The 9197-nt window shown below is 47.9% G+C and overlaps 1 protein-coding gene across 1 annotated transcript; it reads left to right on the top strand.

Annotated features, from left to right (window-relative positions):
* Positions 1 to 3050: 3050 nt before the first annotated feature.
* LOC308172503 (myelin protein zero-like protein 2) lies at positions 3051 to 8435 on the top strand (the record flags this gene model as incomplete). The annotated part of the gene is made up of 4 exons (XM_080547403.1): positions 3051 to 3236; positions 4417 to 4627; positions 6552 to 6726; positions 8279 to 8435. 4 exons carry the CDS (start codon positions 3051 to 3053, stop codon positions 8433 to 8435), a joined length of 729 nt encoding a protein of 242 aa, XP_080403529.1.
* Between the last annotated feature and the right edge of the window lie 762 nt (positions 8436 to 9197).

Genomic DNA, 9197 nt, shown 5'->3' with positions numbered 1-9197 from the left:
AACGTGTAAAGAAGTGTGATGCACGGAAGAACTACAGGGCGTGCCTCGTAGCGTGAGGCCCGGGGCGGTGATTACGCCGGTGAGGTGGAACGTCACTGGAGAACACCAAAACAAACTCTCTGCATAACACTGACATGGATGGAGGGGGAATATGTGGCTGTTAAACGTACTGTAGTTTCACTTTCCTCCATCATCCCAGAAACGGAGACGGTATAAAACTGTGCAGGTTTTGAGCTACTGACTGTATATTAGCGACTGGTCACAGTTAGCACACGTCTCGATTATCAAACACAAATATTTGATCACGTTCAACAATCTAGTTTAAACAGCTACTACGTATATGAACTAGTCTCCTGTAGAGATTTGTACATACAAGCTCGCTGTGTTTGACTCCCCCCTCACCCCCTCTCCCTCACACCCCCTCCGGCCCCCACCCTCACCCCCTCTCCCTCACCCCCCACCCTCACCCCCTCTCCCTCACCCCCCCCGGCCCCCACCCTCACCCCCTCTCCCTCACCCCCCCCCGGCCCCCACCCTCACCCCCTCTCCCTTACCCCCTCTCCCTCACCCCCCCCGGCCCCCACCCTCACCCCCCCCCCGGCCCCCACCCTCACCCCCCCAGCTACCCCAACTGCTCCCTGCTGCTCCAGTTCTTCTTGGAAGATGAATTAGGGAAGGCTGATGCCTGTATGTGTATCTGTGAGTGAGTGTGTGTGTGTTTGTGTGTATGTGTATATATGTGTGTGTGTGTGTATACGTGTGTATGTGTGTGTGCATGTGTATGTGTATATGCGTGTGTGTATATGTGTGTGTGTATATGCGTGTGTGTATATGTGTGTGCGTATATGTGTGTGCGTATATGTGTGTGTGTATACGTGTGTATGTGTGTGTGCATGTGTATGTGTATATGCGTGTGTGTATATGCGTGTGTGTATATGTGTGTGTGTATATGTGTGTGCGTATATGTGTGTGCGTATATGTGTGCATGTGTGTGTGCATGTTTATGTGTATATGCGTGTGTGTATATGTGTGTGTGTGTATATGTGTGTGAGTATATGTGTGTGTGTATATGTGTGTGTGTATATGTGTGTGTGTATATGTGTATGTGTGAGTGTGTGTGTGTGAGTGTGTCCAGCCAGCCACAGTCATTAACTGAGGACTGATATAGCAGCCGGCTCTGATCCTATCCCTCTGATGGATATCCTAAATAGAGGCATTTTTCTTGTCCCTGAGCATTTCCTCAGACAGGACCGACCCATTGAGCCCCCCCCCCTCCCCACACTGTCCCCCCTCTCCCCTCCCCTCCTCCCGAACAAGAGAATAGGGGCCAACCCGGCTCCAGACATCCCCCAATAGTTCGGGCCAGTCTCGTTTAAAACACATTAGGGTTGAGTGGGGACGCTCGGGGGGCGATGAGAGACGGACCTGTCCTGTGTAGCGTACAGAGAGGCCTGGCGAGGCGGCCTGCAGGAAGCGCAGAGCGGCCTGATAACACGGGGGAAGGCTCCTGGAGGACCAACAAACCCTGCAGCTGCTTTCCCCCCCCCCCCCCCAACCCCCCCCAAAACGAGTGAAGTCATTAGATAAACACACTAGCTGTCACTATGGAGATATGGAGCTCCCTATATGGCGTACTGTACAGAGGGACGGTGTGAATAGTGCTGCTTAGGCTACTACTATTTCGAGAGCTAACCTCACTGAGGGCAAACAGGCGTTTGCTAGTTTCAAGTTTGCAAGTTTCGAGTTTGTTGTTATGTGACATTACACAAGTGTGACAGACTCAAATTCTTAGGCTTCGGTCTTGCAGCACAAGACAAGGATTCTTATCTTTGTTTGATATGTTTGTAGGCATTACTGTTTATTGTGTTTTAAATGTATTTTATTGTCATTTATAGATGCTGCTATCTTGGCCATGCAGGTCTCTCTTGGAAAAGAAATATTGTATCTCAATGGGACTTCCTGGTTAAGTAAAGGTTAAATAAATAAAACAAAATAAAGACGCGGGGCATAATAGTTCAAGCATAATTCAAGATTCGATTCAAGTTCGGTAAGACTAGTCGGGAAATCCTTTTCAGAAAGTAGCTACAAAGAGGTGGAAACCTGTTTGCATTGAGTGACGTATGTGTGGTGTAGGGTGGTGTAGGCGAGTGTTGTGATTTGAAGATCCCTTCTGTTTCCTGTTCATACTGTATGTTTCCCCTATTCCCGTTGCTAATGGGGAAGTGTGCTAATCTGGAGCAGCTAATCAGGCTTCCTCCTCTCAAGTCATACGTGTTTGATACCATTACTCATTCCATTACAATGAGCCCGTCCTCCGACTTCTACCTCCACTAGCCTCCCCCTGCTGGAGATAGAACAGAGGATTACGGTTGGAGAGTTTGGCCGCACCCACACACACACACACACACACAAACACTCCCCACACACACACACACACACACCCACACACACGCACACACACACACACACACACAGAAAAGCAAACGCAATCAGCCGAACCCTGATGTAATGTTGTTTTGCAGCGAGACAGGAACAGTGGAGAGTGATTAAACGAATGTGTGTTCCTAGGTCAGTGTGTGGAGGCCCAGACTGTTACACTGTGGGAGTCTGTCCTCCATTATCTGGGGAGGGGGATATTGCGGCCAATTTTCTTATTTTTTCTCCTATTCAGTTCTTCTTTGTGTGATAATGTGGCGAATAGATTCATCACCAGGGTGTATCGGTTTTTGTAAAGGCGTCTGCTAAATGGCACAAATGTTAAAATGTGAATGTAATTTACTTAGCAGCGTTTATGTGGCAGCGTGCTGTGTTACTCTGTGATGCAGTTGGGTGACGTGTTAATGATCTCTGATGTTGTTGCTTGTATGTTTCCTGTGTTGTTGTTGTTGTTGTTGTTGTATAACATGTAAATATTCTTTGTTGTTGTTGTTGTTTGTATGTTTCCTGTGTTGTTGTTGTTGTTGTTGTTGTTGTTGGTGTTGGTGCTGTTGATGTTGTTGTCGTTGTTGTTGTTGTTGTTGTGGTGGTGATGTAACAACATTGCTGTATGAATGCCGTTCCCCCCAGGCGTGCTGCCGGTCAGAGGGATGAAGGTGTACACGCATGACGATGTGGAGGCGGTGAACGGGACAGACGTGCGGCTGAAGTGCACCTTCCAGAGCACCGCCCCCATCAACCACGCCACCCTCACCATCTCCTGGAGCTTCAGACCCCTCGGGCCCGGACGAGAAGAGTCTGTGAGTCACTCCACACGACACTATGAGATGAGCACTCTCTTATAGCTGTCTGTCTGTGTGTGTGTGTGAGAGATAGAGTGTATGTGAGAGAGAGAGAGTGTGTGTGTGTGTGAGATAGAATGTATGTGAGAGAGAGAGAGAGTGTGTCTGTCTGTGTGTGTGTGTGTGTGTGTATATATGTGTATGTGTGTGTGAGATAGAATGTATGTATGTGAGTAAGTGTTTGTGTGAGTGTGTGTGAGAGAGAGAGAGAGAACGAGTGTGTGTATATGTGTGTGTGTGTGTGTGTGTGTGTGTGTGTGTGTGTGTGTGTGTGTGTGAGAGCGAGACAGACAGCAAGTGTGTGCGTATGTGTGAGTATGTGTGTGAGAGGGAGAGAGAGAGGAATAGTAAGTGCGTGTGTGTTTTCATTCCTCAAGGTCTTCTGGTTCAACGTCTTAATAAGCTTCCTTTTTTTATCAGCCTGAACTTTTTGTTGTTGTTGAAAAAACGACCTTGCTTTGGCGTAGACACAGTCATAATGTGAAAAAGAGCAGCCAGCAAGAAACCAGCCAGCAAGCAACCAGCCAGCCAATCAGCTATCAACCAGTCATCCAGCCAGCCAACCAGCAAATCAGCTAGCCAGCCAGTCAGCCAACCAGTCAACCAACCAGTCAGCCAGCCAACCAACCAGTCAGCCAGCCAACCAACCAGTCAGCCAGCCAGTCAGCCAGCCAGTCAGTCAGTCAGCCAGCCAGCCAACCAGTCAGCGAGCCAACCAGCCAACCAGCCAACCAGCCAGCCAACCAGTCAGCCAACCAACCAGTCAGCCAACCAAACAATCAGCCAGCCAGCCAACCAAACAATCAGCCAGCCAGCCAACCAGTCAGCCACCAGCCAGCCAGCCAGCCAGCCAACCAACCAGTCAGCCAGCCAGCCAACCAACCAGTCAGCCAGCCAGCCAGCCAGCCAGTCAGCCAGCCAACCAACCAGTCAGCCAGCCAGCCAGCCAGCCAACCAGTCAGCCAGCCAACCAACCAGTCAGCCAGCCAGCCAGCCAACCAGCCAACCAGACAGCGAGCCAACCAGCCAGCCAGCCAACCAGCCAATCAGCTAACCAACCAACCAACCAGCCAACCAGCCAACCAGCCAGCCAGCCAGCCAGCCAGCCAATCACATTCACCTCCTCTACCTTTACCAGGTGTTCTACTACCACGACAAGCCCTTCCCCCCCCTGGAGGGGCGCTTCCGTAAGCGGGCGGTGTGGGCCGGTGACATCATGGGCCGCGACGCCTCCATCCTGATCCGCGAGGTGAAGTTCACCTACAACGGAACCTTCAGCTGCCAGGTGAAGAACCCCCCTGACGTCCACGGCAACGCTGGGGAGACGCGGCTACAGGTGGTGTCCACAGGTGAGCAGCCTAGCCTCAGGTGGTACGATGTGTCTTTGGTCTAGGTTGCATGTTGTTCTTTATGTGGGAATTATATGACTTTTCTTCATATGAATGGAATGGAATTGAATGGAATTGAATGGAATGGAATGGAATTGAGTTGAGTTGAGTTGAGTTGAGTTGAGTTGAGTTGAGTTGAGTTGAGTTGAGTTGAGTTGAGTTGAGTTGAGTTGAGTTGAGTTGAGTTGAGTTGAGTTGAGTTGAGTTGAGTTGAGTTGAGTTGAGTTGAGTTGAGTTGAGTTGAGTTGAGTTGAGTTGAGTTGAGTTGAGTTGAGTTGAGTTGAGTTGAGTTGAGTTGAGTTGAGTTGAGTTGAGTTGAGTTGAGTTGAGTTGAGTTGAGTTGAGTTGAGTTGAGTTGAGTTGAGTTGAGTTGAGTTGAGTTGAGTTGAGTTGAGTTGAGTTGAGTTGAGTTGAGTTGAGTTGAGTTGAGTTGAGTTGAGTTGAGTTGAGTTGAGTTGAGTTGAGTTGAGTTGAGTTGAGTTGAGTTGAGTTGAGTTGAGTTGAGTTGAGTTGAGTTGAGTTGAGTTGAGTTGAGTTGAGTTGAGTTGAGTTGAGTTGAGTTGAGTTGAGTTGAGTTGAGTTGAGTTGAGTTGAGTTGAGTTGAGTTGAGTTGAATTGAATTGAATTGAATTGAATTGAATTGAATTGAATTGAACTGAATTGAACTGAACTGAACTGAACTGGACTGAACTGGACTGAACTGAATTTCATTTCATTTATCGGAAATCGGAGGACAGGCTCATTATGATGCATGGAACGAAACAGATTGAGGAACGGTATTAAACACCCCACTCCCTGCATTACAATGAGCCCATCCTCAGATTTCCGCCCCCCCCCCGGGTGAAAAGATAAACAGTATGAAGTGAATAGATGGAAGTAACGTAAAGTGTCCTCTGTCTCCCTCCCTGCTAGCCTCCGGCTTGGAGACAGTAACAGTCTCCTCTGACTTGGAGACAGTAACAGTCTCCTCCTACTTGGAGACAGTTCTTCATGTCCTCTCCTCTGTCCTCTCCTCCGTCCTCCGCTTGCTTCGTTCTCAAAAGGCATTGGAGGAGAACGTCTAAGGGGAGGAGCCTCGGTCTTCTCCTCCAATGGGTTTTCAGTAGGAAGCGAGTGAGTGGAGGACGGAGGAGAGAACACAAGGAATTGTGTTCCTATCATTTAGTTTGTTTACTATTCTCCTCTTGATATATTCAGGGTTCCCACAGGTCCTTGAAATCCTTGAAAGTTTGTGAATTTGAAAAAAAAAATCAAAAAGTGAAAATAGACATGGGTCATTGAAAGTGCTTGAATTCCCCTCTCTCTCTCTCTCTCTCTCTCTCTCTCTCTCTCTCTCGCTCTCTAAAATATATACATATTCAAAAATGTTTTACTTAGCTCGTCAACTAGTAAATAAGTCTCTGTATTGCTCAACTACACAGATTTCACAATATATTGTTTTGCTGTGCTGTGGTAGAGAAGGCAAGAGACCATCTAGTGTTCACACATTCAAGCCTCTCTTTTTAATTGTTGTCTGTGAGCGGAGAGTTCCTATTATATCAATTCTCATCTAGATCTGTCTCAAACTATGCCGTGTTGGGTCTTTGGATTTGAGGGAATTGAGTCTTGAAAGGTGCTTGAATTTGATGTTTCAGGAGGTGTGGGAACCCTGTGTATTTTATTTGACTTAATGCTGTATGTAAAACACTTTGAGGCATTGCCCCTGTTGTGTGAAGTGTGCTCTACAAATAAAGGTGCCTTGCCTTTACCTAACAGTGAAGAAAAGGCTTCTGTCTCCCTTTCTGGCAAGTCTCTTTCTCTTAGATTGGAACACTGTCCCTCTTTGTAGCAACCTCTTCCTCTTAGATTGCAACACTGTGTCTGCTGCTGTCTCTCTTTCCGGCAGCCTCCATTTCTGAGATCGTCAAGCTGGCCATCTACATCGCCCTGGGCATCGCAGGCGTGGTCCTCCTCCTCGTCGTGGTCGTGTCCGTCAGACGCTGCCGCAAGAAGAAAGGCCAGAGCCAGGAGGACGCAGAGCAGGAAGTGCCTCGGAGAGAGAGAAAGGACCCTACCGTGTGGTAAGAGAGAGAGAGGGAGAGAGGGAGAGAGAGAGAGAGAGAGGGAGATGGATCTCTCTCACTGTCTCCCCCTACTGGCTGGGGTGTGTGGTGCTCCCCTCTGGGACTGGGGCTAAGGAACGCTCTCCTCCTCCTCCGACTCACCAATCCCAGCTTTGGAACCAAAAACCTGGACAAGTTGTTGGGCAGCTGTGTTTTTTTGTTTTTTTCCCCCCAGAATGAAAAGTCTTAAAACGCTAAAAGTGCCTTAGACTTTAGATGACTGTAGATGATTGCTAGAACTGTTATTTCAATGCCATTAAGCACCTTCCATGAAAAACATAATTGTATATATTTATATTTTTCCTGTGTAACAACATTTCATCCATACATTTCCTGTGTAGAGTAGATTTGTTTGAACGAAGTAGAAGGAGGAAATAAAAATGTTGTTCTATTGTGATTTTACTAATCAGTTTCAAACTCTAACATCCGCTCGATCTCATACCACTTTCCTTAGCACTTAGTGACTCAACGTCCATCTTGTGCCGGTTCATTTCAAACACTGAATGATCGCTGTCTTGGTTTCACAGCTGATCACTGACTGTACATTTTGTTTCAAAATTATTTTTGTATTCCTGAGATTTCACAGTGGACATTTTGTATGGACTCGCAGAAATCTTGTGACACACAAACTGCGGTTCGATATTCAACGCAAGACACACAGGCACACTTGTTTAAAACAGACATTTCTCAAGTGGTATTGTCAACAATATGAATTATTTTCGTTCAAATTCATTCTAAACTTTCGACACTGGATTAAAACATATTCAAGTTCTTATCTTACCGTACCACTTACCGTTCTGTCTGTTGTAGACAGTGTGTCTCTGTGTCTCTGGTCAGTTGAAGACATTCCCGCCTGTTTACCTGGGTGTCTGTGGTGGTGAACGGGTCTATACTAACTGTACTTTTCATGGTGGGTTTTCAGATCTGGGTGCTTCTTCTTAAGGTTAAAAGACACATTTAACATCATGTTTAACCAGACATGCTCTGAAAAACATCAATCTTGACAACAAACAGCAAAAGCCTGGAAAAGACAAGCTGACTTGACAACTTGGCGATGGAAACAAGTCCTTTACAAACCTAACAACCTTAAATCTAATACAATTTGGTTTATCACAGAGCAGGATTTGGTTCAAGATGGCGTCACTAGAAGATGTGGCATCTTCTTAATTAAGGCAAATTCATCGTCTCCTTGTGCGACTCTGACCCATGTCTTTGGACTTTGCCTCTGTGTGTGTGTGTGTGTGTGTGTGTGTGTATGTCCATGTGGATACGTCCCTGAATGTGTGTATATGTGTGTGTTTGTGTGTGTGTGTGTGTATGTGTGTGTGTGTGTCTGCGTCCATGTGGATAAATCCCTGAATGTGTGTATATGTGTGTACGTGTGTGTGTGTGTGTGTGTGTGTGTGTGTGTGTCTGCGTCCATGTGGATACGTCCCTGAATGTGTGTATATGTGTGTACGTGTGTGTGTGTGTGTGTGTGCGTGTGTGTGTGTGTGTGTGTGTGTCTCAGCCACCCTCTGAGGGCTGCTCACCTGTACATAGAGGAAGAGGAGTATGAGGTTGACAGTGACGATGGGATGATCTCGGAGGCCAGCACCAAGGACCCCAGCTCCTCCGAGGAAGAGGACGACGACAGCGACGAAGACTTCGGAGACGACGACGACTGAGGCGGCGACCTCCGCGACCCCACCGCCACACCCCTAGGACCGCCAGGACGGCCAAGGTGACGCCGCCAGGACATCACGGAAGACCAGGCGAGGAGCTCGGAGACCTGGCACGCTCGCCAAACGGAAACCTGGACTTGAGACGAGGCGCCGGTGACGCCGAGACACGAAACGAGATCGGACCGTGGCGTGAGCGCCCCCTTCAGGAGAGAACATCAGGACGGCAGGCTGTTTTTAGAAGACGGTTCCAGAAAGAGAACGGGAGAGACCGTCATCTACCTGATGATGATGATGATGATGATGATGATGATGATGATGATCTGGGGAGGCTGTGGCGCAGGAGGTAGAACCGGCATCTAATGATCGCAAGGCCGGCAGATCGGCGGTTCGATCCCCAGCTGGCCACGTGTCGAGGTGTTCTTGGGCAAGATACTGAATCCCAAATTGCTCCCAATGAGCGGGCCGGCGCCTTGCATGGTAGCTTGCCGCCATTGGTGTGTGAGAATGTGTGTGTGAATGGGTGCTTGAATGGGTGAATGAGAGGCCATTGTAAAGCTCTTTGGAACAAGGCGTAAGGAATAAGTCAGTCCCTTTATGATGGTGGTGATGGAGGTTGGGAGATGAGATGTAGGATGTGCCAGGACAACTGACTGATAACACTGACACAATGCTGCCCCCCCCGACACAGAACAGACCGAATGTGTGTAATGTGCAACTGGATAAAACACAATTCTTTTGGTTCTATTGGGGATGAGTTTATTCCCT

The sequence above is a fragment of the Nansenia antarctica genome (genome assembly GCF_963989245.1).
Source record: "Nansenia antarctica genome assembly, chromosome: 17".
Taxonomy (NCBI): Eukaryota; Metazoa; Chordata; class Actinopteri; order Argentiniformes; family Microstomatidae; genus Nansenia; species Nansenia antarctica.
Note: the sequence above shows the minus strand (reverse complement) of the source record. Positions and strands in the feature narration are given on the sequence as shown.